The sequence below is a fragment of the Sus scrofa genome, chromosome 7 (assembly GCF_054392235.1).
Source record: "Sus scrofa isolate SSC_HxYL_T2T_F1_AM1 chromosome 7, Sscrofa_HxYL_maternal_Yorkshire_Landrace_v2.0, whole genome shotgun sequence".
NCBI classification, from domain to species: Eukaryota; Metazoa; Chordata; class Mammalia; order Artiodactyla; family Suidae; genus Sus; species Sus scrofa.
Genome location: NC_139389.1, coordinates 1,899,238 through 1,914,365, shown reverse-complemented (window position 1 = coordinate 1,914,365; position 15,128 = coordinate 1,899,238). Strand labels below are relative to the sequence as shown.

General features: G+C 51.8%; 1 protein-coding gene and 1 non-coding gene across 9 annotated transcripts in view; both read right to left on the bottom strand.

Annotated features, from left to right (window-relative positions):
* Positions 1-1,893: 1,893 nt before the first annotated feature.
* RIPK1 (receptor interacting serine/threonine kinase 1) overlaps positions 1,894-15,128 on the bottom strand; it is a 39,502-nt gene continuing 26,267 nt past the window's right edge. For 5 of the 8 annotated variants that reach the window (XM_003128161.5, XM_005665537.4, XM_005665536.4 and 2 more), the window contains 4 exons: positions 8,681-8,771; positions 7,289-7,849; positions 5,560-5,712; positions 1,894-3,886 (listed from right to left, as the gene is read on the bottom strand). In XM_003128161.5, the coding sequence (XP_003128209.1) occupies positions 3,600-3,886; positions 5,560-5,712; positions 7,289-7,849; positions 8,681-8,771 (1,092 nt within the window). In that variant the 3' untranslated portion in view covers positions 1,894-3,599. Of the gene's footprint in view, positions 3,887-5,559; positions 5,713-7,288; positions 7,850-8,546; positions 8,772-13,052; positions 13,178-13,519; positions 15,120-15,128 lie in introns of those variants that run through there. The other 3 variants (XM_084967242.1, XM_084967239.1, XM_084967240.1) reach the window with 3 other exon arrangements.
* LOC146401134 (U6 spliceosomal RNA) lies at positions 13,580-13,687 on the bottom strand. Its single transcript, XR_014811521.1, has one exon. It is a non-coding gene; the product is annotated as a U6 spliceosomal RNA (small nuclear RNA).

Here is a 15,128-nt window from a genome sequence, read left to right as displayed (position 1 = left end):
TGATTTTTTTCTTCCTACTTCCGCGCACCCGCTAGGAGGCCACGTCTCAAAACCCCCAGAAATTAATGAGTGTTGGCGAGGGTGTGGGAAGCGGGGACCCCCGAGATTAAGTCAGAGCTTCCGATCGTGCAGACGAGCAAGGGCGCGGCGCCTTCCTCAGGCGGAGGGGGAGCCCAGGTGCTTGTGGACGGAGGGTCCAGTGTGTCCGCGTAAAGGACACTGCCCGCCTCCAGGGGGAAGGGCCGCACGGAAGAACCTAGTTCCGGGGTGTGAGGGCCCTGCAGCCGGCAGGTCACAGAGGAGGACGGTGGGCGCCAGGGCCTGGGGAGGGGCAGTTAGTTCCCAAGGGCGTCAGCGTCGCGGTTTTGGGAGAAGGGAGTTGCGCAGGGGAGGGTGCTGCTGTTTGCACAAAATGAGCATAGACTGTGCACTTAAAGATGGTTAACATGAGAGATTTTATGCGTATTTTACCGCTAGTGAATTTTCCTTCTTCAGACCATGTAATTCAAGCTCTAAAGGTTAGAAACATTATCTGCAATCGAAGATTCAATAGGGAAAAAAACAACTACCGTTTCATTGCGGCTATGCCCTGCCCTACCTTACCTGAAAGTAATAGCACGGTGGTGGCTGCTGTGTAGCCTTGGCTTGAGTTGGAGACAGCTTGCTTTCCTATTTACGTGATTTCGCCCCCGCCCCGCCCCTTCGCCTGTCAGGGTCTGTGCACAAGGCTTCTAGGTGTTATGGACCGAAGGTTCTTGCTACCTGCAGCGTCCTCACTAGCCCGCTGCAGCTTCTTGAGCACTGAAGGCACATTTGGCTTAAATATGGATTATGCTACAATATTTCTTATTTCAACATAAAGATACCACATCAATTTCCCGCATGGAGGATTTCCCATCGTGGCTCAGCGGAAACAAACCTGAATGGTATCCATGAGGACGCGGTTCCATCTCTGGCCTCAGTCACTGGGTTAAAGATCTGCCGTTGCCATGAGCTGTGGTGTAGGTCGCAGAAGTGGCTCGGACCTGGTGTGGCTGTGGCTGTGGTGTAGGCTGGAGCTGCGGCTGTAGATTCGACCTCTAGCCAGGGAACTTCCATATGCTGTTGGTGTGGCCCTAAAAAGAAAAGAAAAGAAAAGAAAAAAAAACCAACCAAAAACATCTTGTGAGAAATAACTCCTTTTTGGTGTTGTTGAAAACCTAACTTCGTATTATGGACCAAAACAAAGACTGTGACCACAGCGACCAGTGGAGAATCTGCTGAGCAGGATGTGAGATCTGGAGGTGTGTCTTATTTGCCAGTATCAGCCTTAGGCCTGAATATCTTTTACTGTCTGTTTTGGCTTTGTTTTCTCTTTTTTGGCCACCCCATGGCACACGGAGTTCCCCGGCCAGGGACCAGATCTGAGTTGCAGTCTCGACCTAAGCCACAGCTGTGGCAACGCAGGATCGTTAACTCACTGTGCCAGGCCAGGGATGGAACCTGGGTCCCAGCGCTCCCAAGACGCCTCCGATCTGCTGAACCACAGCAGCAACTGCTAATGTCGTTTTTGGAACCAAGAACGGACCATCTTTCTTCTCTTGTTATCCATGCCATCTCAGTTAACTGGCTTCTGCCCAAGACTGGTGTTTTGTGGTGCTTGGGCCTTGTATCAAACTCCTGCGATACACATCTGGCCCTTGTCAGCCCGGCTTTAGAGGGTGGGCTGAGCCGGGTGTGGCCACGGCAGGGGGAGCCACTGTCCAGAAGCCCCTCTTGTACCACCAGCTTCCTCTCCTGGCAACAGCGGGGGTGGGAAACAGGGCATACATACAGGGAGTGCCAACCCCCGGGGCAAGTCACAGTGGAGAATCTCAAACTGTTTCATTTATACAAACACACCATTTCAATGGCTTATATTTCAAGTACAAAATTTTTATTTTAAAAAGTCCCTTAAAAATATCTTCCATTTTTGCCCCAACATTGATCAGTTTCTTTGGAATGTAGAGAAATTAGAACACTGTTAGAATACAGGCACAAGGGATGCATCTGGAAAAGAAATCAGCCAGCCCCCTCTAGCAAGCCTGGGACTGTCTGCCCCTCAGTTTCCCTCTCAGCCCCTGTGATTTCATGCTGTGTGGCCTTACGCAGCGAGCCTGGAATGTGTGGGTAAGAAAACAGGCTCACTGCTTTATGGCAGTGCTGGTCTCAGCTGGGGCACTTCTGCCCCTCCACTGCCTCTGAATGTCCAGAGACATTTCTGTCTGTCACGGGGTGTGTGTGTGTGTGTGTGTGCCATATCTGCCAGGACTGGAGGAAATTCAGAATCAGAACCACCAATACTGACAGCATCCCACCAAACACACTGTTCTGGCAGCCCGTTGGCCACACTGGCCTTCTGTCCCTCCCTCCTGGCACCAAGGTGCTGGCAGGGGCGCCAGGGGACCTGGCGACCCTTCTCTTCTAGCCCTTTGCTCCTCACTCCCTCGTGACTTCAGGTGGGCTCTGAAAGGGTGAGAGCTGCTGGCAGGGTCCCCAGGCTTCGAAGCTGTCCATTTCCGTAAGGGGCACAGAGAAAGATGCAGCTGTGTCCATCGCGCCGGGGCAGGTGGGCAGCGGGGAGGCCGCCTCGCAGCAATGAGCCCTGACGCACGCCCCACCCCCGCAGGGCCCGCACACAACCGAAAACTAAAGGCTCGTCACAGTTCATAGCAATTTTGTGCAACAACAGCCTGGGAAAATTTTTCTCCATTCCCCCCCCCCCCCCCAGTATTCCTTCAAATCCCTTCGGTTAATTTTCACAGTGAAGACTGCATATAATTTTTTTTCCTCTTTACTTTTTTTTGCTTTTTAGGGCCGCACCTGCGGCACATGGAAGTTTCCAGGCTAAGGGTCGAATCAGAGCTGTGGAACTGCAGCTGACGGCCTACACCACAGCCCCAGCAACATGGGATCCAAGCCAAACCTGCGACCCATAGCACAGCTCACGCTGACACCAGATCCTCAACCCACTAAGCAAGGCCAGGATCGAACCCGCTTCCTCATGAACACGGGTCGGGTTCATTACCGCCGAGCCACAAGGAACTGCGACTGCATGTACTTCTTAAAGCCTGTGGTGACTGATGCAGAATTTGATCCTCGAGTTAACAGACACTTTAGAGGGAACCGTGGCTGTGGTGCCAGACCTCGCACTTGAGGAGAACTGAGGATTTTACAGTACTTTGGTTTTAACAGGAGTCCACGTGGAGAGGAGGGTGCAAAGTGAGAAAGGCGACGTGCTTCGGGTCCTCTGAATTTTTTTCTTGTTCAAATAAGACCCCAAGAACTAAATGAGCAGCATAACTGCAGGTTACGGAACCATCTGAAGGCAAACGACCCGGAAGATGGCTTCGCTCCTTTTCAAAACCCGGTGAGGCTTCTTCTCGACGGGGCCGTGGCCGTGGCCGTGGCCGGACCTTCCTTCTAGTGTTGTTTGCGCCCCGGCCGCCCGCTCCCCGCCGTGCGATGCAGACACCGCTCCGCGCAGACACGGGGGCCCTGAGTGCGGGGGGAGCTCCGGCCCGTCCAAGGCAGCGCGCTGGCTCGGGGGGGCCGCCCCCCGCTGCCAGGGCCCGGGGGGCCTAGTTCTGGCTGCTGCGGATCAGGCAGCTGAGGAGGTCCAGCCGGGAGCACTGGTAGAGCGCCCGGGCCAGCTTCCCCACCGTGGCCCCCTTGCTGCCCTCCCTCATCAGCCACTTCTGCAGCATCTGGTAAACCTTTTCTTTGAGTCCGTCCCGCTCGTAGTCGTGGTCGATCTCGTCGATCTGAGACTCGGTGAGGCCCAGCTTCCGCGCACAGATTTTCCAGTTCTTTCCCAGATTTTCCCTGACCGGGTCCAGGTGTTTATCCGTCAGGCTGGTGGTGTTCTCTGCCAAGAGAAAGCAGACGGCATCAAGCTGTGGCCAGCGCCACCCTCCAGCCTCAGACCCTGCGAGGGCGGCGGCGCAGGGGAGGGAGGGGAGGTCCTGCGGCCGCTGACCTCACCGCGGCTCTGCGGCTCTGCGGGCTGGGGTCTCGGCGGGGGTCGGGCGGGGAGGCAGGGCTCTGGCGGCTTTGAAGCCCCGGCTGCACTTTACACCCCTGGCCCGCGGGCCACGATTATATGAGACCCGTGCGATGTCAGGCGGCAAAGCACCGTTTCTGTCCCTTTGGGGGGCTTTCGCGGACACCGGGCAGCTCAGCGTCCCTCCGCTCCGGATGCCCTTCACCCGGCAGCTCACGCTCCTCTTGCTTCATCAGGGAGGCTGAGCCCCGCGGGTGCCTGCTCCCTCACAGCACCCCCTCGTCTTTTGTTGGTTGAATTTCTGGCTGTGCCTGCGGATGCAGGGGTTCCCAGACCAGGGACCAGCCAGCCCCGGCAGTGACAAGGCCGAGTCCTGTTCCGCGAGGGCACCAGGAACACCCCCCGCCCCCCGTCTCTTAATGGATGCGGTGCGGTATCCACTCTCTCCAGGGCCCACTCTGGGGGCTCGGCCCACCCCACCCCCAAGTGCGGTCCCCTTTCCTCCTACAGACAGAGCCGCTCTCCACTGGTTACCTCCTCTGGGGCCTGCATAAAAACACAACAAATCGAAGCATAAAACCAGACAGCAGCACAAACCGAATTCCTCGCTCCTCGCCCTGCCTCGTGAGCTGAGTACACGGAAAGGGCACCTCGTTTCCCTCCACGCAGCGCCCCCTTCTCCTCAGGCCCCCATGTGCGGTTCTGTCACCACCACTAGACACTAGGAGTCCCCACATCCTGCGAGACATCTGCCACATCTCGTCGGCACTTCCCTAGGAGAGGGGCCCTGGGTTCCTCCAGATTCTCAAAGGTACCCCTGTCACCCCCAAAGTCAGGAACCTCTGCTCTAGTATCTTAAAAACTAGCCCTCAAATGGGCTCGACCAGGGGCTGGCCCACCGCCTGTTTCTGTGAACAAAGCTTTATCAGAACTCAGCCGTGCCCACTGGCAGGCGCACCATCTGTGGCTGCTGTGGTGCCACCGTGGCAGCTGAGGAGTTGCAGCAGCTGCCTCCAGCCAAGCAGGAAGCACTTACTATCTGGCCTTTGATAAACACAGCCTCGCCAATCCTAAGGTGAATGAGGAGCTGGTTCTGAAAGCAACTGCCTTGGCCTCATGACTGCTTTTCCCAGGTTGTGTTCTGGGGTTAATGTTCTGAGCCCGCTTAGCGGAGCCCCCACAGATAAAGCCCTCCTGCTGTTACCACCCGCGGACGAGTGAGGGCATAGTCCTGTCTCGTACCCCGTCTTCTGACGAGGACCGTGGCAGTAGACAAAGATGAAGATACGCTTGACGCTTCTGAGCTCCTGCTGTGTGCTCTCTACTCACACGGCCTTGTTTAACTTTCACAGTGATTTCAGGAATCAGATATGCTAACTGTCCCCATTTTGAACAGAAGAAATCGCAAAGCAGTTACTTGGGAGTTACAGAGCTATTTTAGAGGCCAGACAGGGCAACGTCCAGGGGGAATGATCAGAGAGCACGTAGCGGAGAACGTTCGAGGTGGCCATACGGCGGGTCCTTGAGGGGCGTCTTACCGAAGATGGCCTGGTACTTAGAAGCGGGCTCTTCTTTCACGTGCGGGCACATGCTGTCCAGGACTGAGACGCTCGCTCCGCCGAGCTCCATGTAGTTGTGGTCTCCGATCTGAACGCCAGAGTTGCCGTACAGGATGTATCTGGGAGACGCGTCTGACGAGAAGGAAGCACGGCCGAGCGCGTCCCCATCGCGAGGAAGGGAAGAAAGGATAGCATGGTAAAGGGACGAGGTTTTGGTCCAGACACTGAATGATTTATCCTAGGCCTCCTCCGGAAATTTTCTTCTGGAGTTCCCGTGCTGGTGCCCTGGGTTAACGCATCCAACTCGGAACCATGAGGTTGTGGGTTCCATCCCTGGCCTCGCTCAGTGGGTTAAGGATCCACTCAGTGGGTTGCCGTGAGCTGTGGTGTAGGTCACAGAGGTGGCTCGGATCCCACGTTGCTGTGGGCTGCGGTACCGGCTCCGATTCAGCCCCTAGCCTGGGAACTTCCATGTGCCATGGATGCAGCCCTGAAGAGAAAAGAAAACAAAACAAAACACGGGAAATAACAGGTTGGCGAGGAAGCGGAAAAATTGGAATGTAACGTGGTGCAGCCACTCGGCAACCCGGATGGTGGTTCCTCAAAAAATTAAAAATAGAATTTACCAGAAGTTCCCGTTGTGGCTCAGTGGTAATGAACCTGACTAGGATCCATGGGGACATGGGTTCGATCCTTGGCCTTGCTCAGTGGGTTAAGGATGTGAGCTGTGGTGTAGGCCTGCAGCTATAGCACTGATTTGACCCCTAGTGTGGAAATATCCACATGCTGCAGGTTCGGCCCTAAAGTAAATAAACAAATTAAAAAAAAAAAAATGGAATTACCATATGATCTGTCATGCCTACTGGGTCTAAAACCCCCAAAGCCGAAAGCAGGGTTCCAATTAGCCATTTATACACCCACGTTTCTAGCAGCATTATTCACAGAAGCCAAAAAGCCGAAGCCACCCAATGTCCCTCAACAGATGATGGACAACAAAAGCTGTCCGTCCAACAGTGAAATATTATTCAGCCTCGAACAAGGATATTCCGACAGCCCACACTGTGCTACGTGAAGTAAGCCAGTCACGAAGGGCGAATACCACTTACGTGAGGTCCCGAGAGTTATCAAATTCAGGGAAAGCAGGTGGTTGCCGGGCTGGGGGCGGGGGTGGGGGGGAGAGTTACTATCTGAGGGTACGGCTCCAGTCGGGGACGATGTACGGAGCTCTGGGCCTGGGTGGGAGTGACAGTCACCCAGGAAGGGGCTTTTCGTCACCGGCGGCGTCTGTGGCCTCTGTGAGGTAAGAATGAAAACACCCCGGCCTTGTCCTGACCTTCGGGAGACGGCGAGCGGGAGAAAAGAGTAACGGCAGACACCTTCGCTTAAAGCGGAGAAGGTGACACTCGGGTTGGAGTGGCAGGTGCCTGCTAGGTACAGGACTGTCGCCCAGCCCTGGGAGCGGCTGCAGTGGCTCCTACCCAAGGGCACACCTGGGCCGGGCCGTCTGACGGAGGCCGCTCCGTGGTGGCAAGGGCGGCCCAAAGGGGCTCCAGACGGCTGGTGCCCCGTGACCCTGCGGAGCCACAGGCAGCAGGGGCAGGAAGCGGGGCTTGTGTGGGAGCAGAGAGGCGCGCTCCTTGGTGCGAGGGCACCTTCACTTTCAGGAAAATGTAAAACGTACAAGGGCATGACGGAAAGGCCTGTTTACCTCTTGATGGCAGGGAGGCGAAGGGCACGGTGGGCGTGTTGCCCAGCAGGTCGGTCTCGGGCACCGGCGTCTTATACAGGCTTGGCCTGTGGCCTTGACTCGGCATGTACCAAACTCTTCGATCTGCGGCTCCCAGATCCAGGGGCCTTGCTCCCAGGCCCTGAGGCTTGTGCGACCCATGGCTCTGGTACAGCGGCTGCGGGTGGCTGCTCAGCCCCGCCGGGTGCTGGGCGGCGCTACCAGGACCGGCACAGGCGAGGCCTTTCACCGCGGGGCTCTGGGCCGGCTCGTGAGGCCTCTGCTGCGCGAAGGGGTCATGCGAGACCCTGCGCCGCCTCTCCTCCTCCCCGCCGTAGGCCGCGCTGCCGCCCGGCTGCTCCTTGGTGCGCCTGTCCATGCGGCTGCCGAAAAGGTGGTAGTTGGCTTCCTCCTGGAGTTTGCTCTGCAGGTGGAGCTCGTTCTCCTCGTGCTGGTGCTCCGCGGAGGGGGCAAACCAGGACTCCTCCACGGGGCCCATCCCGAAGCCCTGCGAGCTGTGCAGCGAACCTGGCTGTTCTGGGGCTAAAGACACATGATTGGCGTTGGAAGGCGTTTCATGAAACAGTCAACAGAGCGGTGAGACAAAACCCGAGCACCCCACGAACCTGTGCCCAGAGTAACACACTGACAACTCAGGAAACTCTGAAAAAGCGTTTACGGGCGGGTCTTCCACCCACGAGGTGTGTGTGGTCCCTGCCTGCAGATGACAGCACGAGGGGAGTCAGCACCCGCCACAGGAGGCGGCGTGGCAGCAGAGCCCAGGGAGCTGGGCGGGTGGGGAGCAGACAGCGTCCCCGGGTGTGACGCGGGCTGGGCAACCAGAGGCAGCAGCTCCGTGCCAAGCCCGTCCCACGGACTCCTTCATTCTAAAGGCCCCAGGAGAGCAGGGCAAGTATCGTGATGGCAGATGAGAACTACAAGAAGTCAGAGAGCCGCCCCAGAAGAGACAGCCAATAGGTGGCTTCAAAATCCTAAATCCTGCTTTTGTTAGAAGGACATAAGGGACCCTGCTTGACCCCGGGCGCGAGCTCTGAGCACCCCCGGAGCCCAGTCACCCCGACCCTCCCGAGGGCTTCGCTCCCACGCACGGCCCTTTCTTTCTTCTGAGCGGCCTCCTCCTCCCTGGCAGAGGCACCTGGCCTCCTGCTCAGGTTACTCTACGATTTCGCTCAGCGGGTTGTCAGCTAATATCGCATATACAGGGATCTTAACTCTGAGCGTATGAAACACCCCTTTAAGGCAGGTGTTAAATTTTATAGCTTGTTTTTCACAGGATCATAAACAGCATCTTAGGCAGGAGGTGAGGGAACACACAGAGCAGTGAATACAGATTTTCCGCCCAGGACGAGCCACCTGAATTGGACCTGCTCGGAGCTACGGCTACACAGTCAATCTGCAGAGACTGCATCCTCTTCACGACGGCGTTCTGGCTCGGGTACTCCTTCTAAAATCAAGAGCGGAGAGACATACTTTAGCAAACAGCAAAAAACAGTCCCAGAAAATTGTTCTAAGAATGAATTTTTTAGAAAGAACGTAGAAACTCCACACAGCTCTTACAAGCAGTAAACATTTCTTTCTCCTAAATTGCCAAAATAATGTTAAAAAAAGAACAAAATTGGAGAGCTCACACTTCCTGATTTCAAAACTCACCGCTTAGCTACAGTAACCAAGTCAGTGTGGGAAGTTTCCTGGTGGCCTAGTGATTAAGGATTGAGCGTTGTCACTGCTGTGGCTTGGGTCACCGCTGTGGTGCAGGTTTAATCCCCAGCCCAGGAACTTCCACATGCCTTGAGCACAGCCATCCCCCCAAAAAGAATACTGTGCTATTGGCCTAAGGAAACACATACAGGCCAAAGGAATATAATGAACCCAGAAATAAACCCTTGCATGTAAGGCCAATTGACTTTTTTTTGTTTTTTTTTTTTCTTTTGGCTGCGCCGATGGCATGTGAAAGTTCCTGGGCCAGGGACCAAACCTGTGCCACAGCAGCCACTCAAGCCACCAGAGACAACGCCAGATGATCAACCCATTGTGCCCCAAGAGATCTCTTAGGCCAACTGATTTCTGACCAGGTGCCAAGACCTGGTCAGTGGAGGAAGGCTGCAAAAGAATAAAGTTACATCTAACTTCCAACACACACACACAAAGGAACTCAAAGAGATCAAGGATCTAAGCTTAAGAGCTAAAACTATATAAGAGGAAAACGTAAGGGGAAAGCTTCATGACATTGGATTTAACAAGGATTTCTTGGATATAATACCAAAAGCACAGCCAACAAATAAAAACAGATAACTGGACTACAATAAAATTAAAACCATCGGAGTTCCTGTTGTGGCTCAGCAGAAACAAATCTGACTAGCATCCATGAAGATGCAGGTTTGATTCCTGGCCTTGGTCAGTGGAATGAGTTAAGGATCCAGTGTGGCCGTGAGCTGTGGTGTAGGTCAAAGGCGCAGCTCAGATCTGGCGTTGCTGTGGCTGTGGAGTAGGCCGGCAGCTGCAGCTCCAATTCCACCTCTAGCCTGGGAACATCCATATACCACAGGTGAGCCCCTAAAAAGACAATTAAAAAAAAAAATTAAAACCATCTGTGCATCAAAGACACTACCAAGAGAGTGAAAAGACAGCCCAGAGAACAGGAAAAAAATGTGTAAATCATATAATACAAGGGATGACTATCCAGATTATATAAAGGAATCCTACAGTTCAACGACAAAAACAACCCAGTTCAAAAAATGGGCCTCGGACCTGAATGAGTATTTTTCCAAATAAGACATACAGATGGCCAATAAGCACACGGAGGAGTTCCCATCGTGGCACAGCGGAAACGAATCCGACTAGGAACCATGAGGTTTCAGGTTCAATTCCTGGCCTTGCTCAGTGGGTTAAGGATCTGGTGTTGCATGAGATGTGGTGTAGGTCGAAGATGCAGCTCGGATCCTGCATTGCTGTGGCTGTGGTATAGGCCAGTGATGACTGCAGCTCCAATTAGACCCCTAGTCTGGGAACCTCCATGTGCTGCGGTGTGGCCCTAAAAGACAAAACACACACACACAAAAAGCCCACAGAAAGACAACCAATGTCATTAGTCCTTAGAAAGATGCCAATCAGAGCCACTGTGACACCACTGCTCGTTTACAAGAACGGCTATCACTAAAACAAAACCAAACCCAGAAAATGAAAAGTGTTAGTGAGAAGATAGAGAAAGTGGAACCACAGTGAGCTGATGGTGGGAAGAATGTAAAGTGGTGCAGGTGTCACAGCAAACAGTCTGATGGTCCCTCGAATGTTTATTACGTAATTATCACACAATCCAGCAATTCCGCTCCTAGGTTTATTCCTGAAAGAATTGAAATCAGGGACTCAAAAAGATACTATAGACCAATGTTCACAGCAGCCTTATTCATTATACATAAAAGGCAGCGACAACTCAGGTATCCACCAACAGACAAATGAGCAGTCGACTTGAGATACATTCATACAATGGAGTATTATTTGGTCTTAAAAAGGAATGAAGTTCTGACATACACTACAAAATGAATGGACCTTGAAAACATGATGCTACGTGAAATACACCAGACACAAAAAGACAAATACTGTATGACCGCATGTCTATGAGGTACCCAGAATAGTCAAATGGAGAGACACAAAGTAGAACAGAGGTTCTGGGGGCAGCAGAGGGAGGAATGGGAGCTGCTGATTGGGACACTTTCTGTTTGGGGTAATACAGACGGAAGTGGATGCTGCTGCTGGTTGCACAGCATTGTGCGTGTTCTAAACGCCACTGAACTGCCACTTAAAGGCGGCAGGATGGTCAGGTTGCTGTTCTGTATATTTTACTACAGTGAAAAGTAACATTTTGAATTTCCTTCAAGATTTTCCTTCCTAATCATATGAGCACTTTGCTCTTAACGGTGTGCCTGTTCCATGGATAGATGACCAAAAACATTCACTGAGGAGCTCCCATTGTGGCTCAGTGGTAACAAACCTGACTACTATCCATGAGGACACAGGTTCGAACCCTGGCTCCGCTTAGTGGGTTGAGAATCCAGCATTGCCATGAGCTGTGGTGTAGGTCACAGACGTGGCTTGGATCCTGCGTTGCTGTGGCTGTGGCTGTGGTGTAGGCCGGCGGCTGTAGCTCTGATTCGACCCCTAGCCTGGGAACTTCCACATGCTGCCCTTAAAAAAGAAAAAAAATCACTGAATGAACATATGAATGATTTAAGGGAGAATGAAAGCGGAAATTAACTCTGTGCATAGTCTGCAACATTTTGTATATTGCTTTTCACTTAAGCATTTTTGTCATTTTAATTTTGTGAACGAAATTGTTTTCTTTTTAGTTTTTTTCAGTTAGACAAAATGCATAAATACAAATTTCTTTTAAAAGATTCCAACTGCAGAATCACTCAGAGCGACACTTTAAGGTGGCTCCTTGCAGCAGCGCCCCCTCCTGCATGTTGTGTGTGGATCCCTCTCCTCTTCCCAGGCATTTGCACATGTATTCTGGAAATACGCAAATATGTGTCTAATTTATTTATGATCTGAAGGGTCACACTCTGTTGTTGTGTGACTTATTTTTTCACTTACAACATCTTTCCACATCTTTTGCTAGTTTCTACCTTTGCCCCCCGCCCCCTTTTTTCGGCCGTGCCTATGGCACGGAGAGGTTCAGGGGACAAGGACAGAATTCTGGACGCCGCCCGAACCACAGCCCTGACGACACTGGATCCTTTCCTCGCTGAGCCACCAGGGGGCGCCCAGTCTCTCTCTCTCTCTCACATGACTAGTATTCTGTTTGGAGGAACCATAATTTAGTACCTCCAGTTAGAGATTTGGGTCATTTCCGAGTATTAATTCTCACAAAGGTGTAAAGCGCCCCAGAAGCTAAATCTGAGCACACCCGTGAGTGCGACATAGACGACTAAGGGCAGAACTGCAGCAAGAGTCACGTGCTTTTAAAAGTTTGACAGATGCTTCCGCTTTCAACATATGTCACTGCTTTACTCTCCTACCAGTACTGCATGGGACTGCCTGTCACTCTGAACTTTCTCCAGCAGCTGGTATTATCAATCTTCCAAAACTGCTGTCAATCTAACAGACGAAAAACTATAATCGACTCACTTTGTTTTCTGCTAATGAGACCATGTGTCTTTTCCAACCTTCACTGTCCACTGATGGATTCAGCTCGTTTATGTTTTATTCAGGATTTTCGCATCTATACTGTTAAGTGATGTTGTTCTGTAATTTGCCTTTCCTGTATCTCCTTTTCCGGTTTGGGAGTCAAGGTTATGCTAAGTCTCATAAAATGAGTTTGGGAGCGTCCCTCTTCTCTACCATCTGGACAAGCTGTGAACAACCAGGATAATTTCTTCACTGAATTTCTGACAGAAATCACGCATGAAGCTACCTGGTTGTGGACTTTTCTTGTGGGACAATTTCTGATCACTGATTCAACCTCTTTTAATGCTTACAGGAAGAGTCAGGCTTTCCAGCTCTATTTATACAGGTGACCTTGAACAACGCGGGGGGGGGGGGGGGTTAGGGGGCTCAGCCCTCTCAGGGTCAGAAACCCAAGAACAACTTTGCAGTTGGCCCTCTGCGTTCCTGGTTCTGCATCCATGAATTCAACCAAGCGGCGATCACGCAGTGAGACCGCTACTGAAAACAAATCTGCGTGTAAGGGGACCCACGCACTTCAAAGCTGTGGTGTTCAAGGGCCAACCTTATTTTTTCCAGAAGTTCGTTCCCCTTGTCTAACTTCGAAAATGAATTATCGAGAAAAGTGGTTCCTCATCTCCTCTTGCCACGATTCTGCACGTGCAGGAGCCGGAGCACCGCCTGCTTGGTTGTGGCCTCAGGCCTCTCCGTCTTTCACCATCGCTTGGTCGGTTTTAACAGTGTCTTTCCCGGGAACCAACATTTAGCTTCTCTGACCCTCTGGTAGCGGCTTTCGGCGGCACTGATTGGTGCTCTTCACTTTTATGTATGGCTTTCTATTTTTTTCTTCAGATCGTTTTGCTGTTTTCTTCAGATGAATGCTGGATTAACTAATTTGTAGCGTTTTATATATAGTCACTAAAAACATTTATATTTACTACACACACATACATTTACTAGTAATACTCCTTTGCAAAGAACACTCTCCAAGTATTAATCGGTAGTGTTTCTGCTGGCCTTCTGTTTTAAATATTTTGTTTTAATTTTTTTATTATTATTACCCTATTTCTTTTTCACTTACACGGAATAAAAAAAACCATGGAGCACTTCACTGATTTGTGTGTCCTCACTGCCCAGGGGCCAAGCTAATCTTCGGCTACATCCTTCCGATTTTAGCAGATGTGCTGCCGAAGCGAGCACCTCAATATTTTCTAAATTCCATTGATTGTGATTCTTTTATTTATTGCCTTTTAGGGCTGCACCTGTGGTATATGGAAGTTCCTGGGCTAGGGGTCGAATCAGAGCTACAGCCGCCGGCCTACACCACAGCCACAGAAACACCAGATCTGAGCTGTGGCTGTGACCTACACCACAGCTCACAGCGACACCAGATCCTTAACCCACTGCGTGAGGCCAGGGACCGAACCCAAATCCTCATGGATACTAGTTGGGTTCTTAGCCCACTGAGCTACAATGGGAACTCTAAAAAGATTAATTTCTACCACAACCAAAATGCAAAGAACATTCTTTATATGATTATAAATTGGTTGAGGCTTGTTTTATTTCCCAGCACATGGTCAATTTTTGAAAATGTTCTGTATGTTTTGAAAGCCTTTAAAAATAAATATTTGCAATTATTGGGTGCAGGGTTTATATTTTCCATTAGGTCAAGTGCGTTAATCATTGTTTCTTCAAATTTTCCATAGCCTTAGCTTTTGGTTTTGTTTTGGCCTGTTCCATTAAGGAACGGGAAGTTTGCATTAACATCTCCAATTGCGACTGTGGGTTTGCCTATTTTTCCTTCGAGTCTGTCAGTTTGCTTTGTATATTTTGGGTGCCATGTCTGTTAAGGGCACATACATACTTTAAGCTGTTACGGTCTTCCTGGTGAAACGCATCTTGCTGTCAAGAACCAGTCCTGATGGTGTGGGCGACTGTCTTTTCTGCTGTCCTCTGATTACTCCCTGGGTTGCACTGGACACTCTCTCAGTGGAGGTGCCCCTCAGAAGGCTGGCAGCTCCTGGCTGTCTGACTGAGTGTACGTGTGTGTTTAAACCTCCGTGCGCTGCCCGTCTCGTTTACTGCAGCCTCCCTGTCCTGACTGCAGCCCCCGTCACTCTAAGACTTAGGGCAGCAGCCTGCTGCCTGAGTATGTGCCTGGGGGAGGTCTCTGCTCCTCTTGGCTGGTTAGCTGGCCACCAGCTCTGACAAACCTCTCTGATCCCAGGGAGCACACTCACAGCTTCAGCCCGGGCGGTGCTGCTTCCACCTGCCACTCAGCACAAAGGAGTCAGGCAGAGGAGCCAACTTTTAAAACGGCCACGGCCACGGCCCCCCGGTGACAAGGCCAGGTGACCGTCTCTTTCTTCCAGGACTTGCTCGCCAAGTACTTCTTCAGCATGATGTTTCGGTTAGTCCTTTAAAATGTGTTTTCCTGCTCTATGTCTCGGCGGATACAACGCTGCTGACCATCTATCTTTCAAGAATGCCTCAAAATGACTGACCCACATGGGGTACTCTCTCTCCCACTCCAGCAAAGCTGTGCTTCTGTGTTCATACTGCGGGATGTCTTTCTCTCTCGTTTCAGCAGTTCTGATGGAGGGATGGGTCCAGTATGCCAACGTGATGATACCTGCAAAAA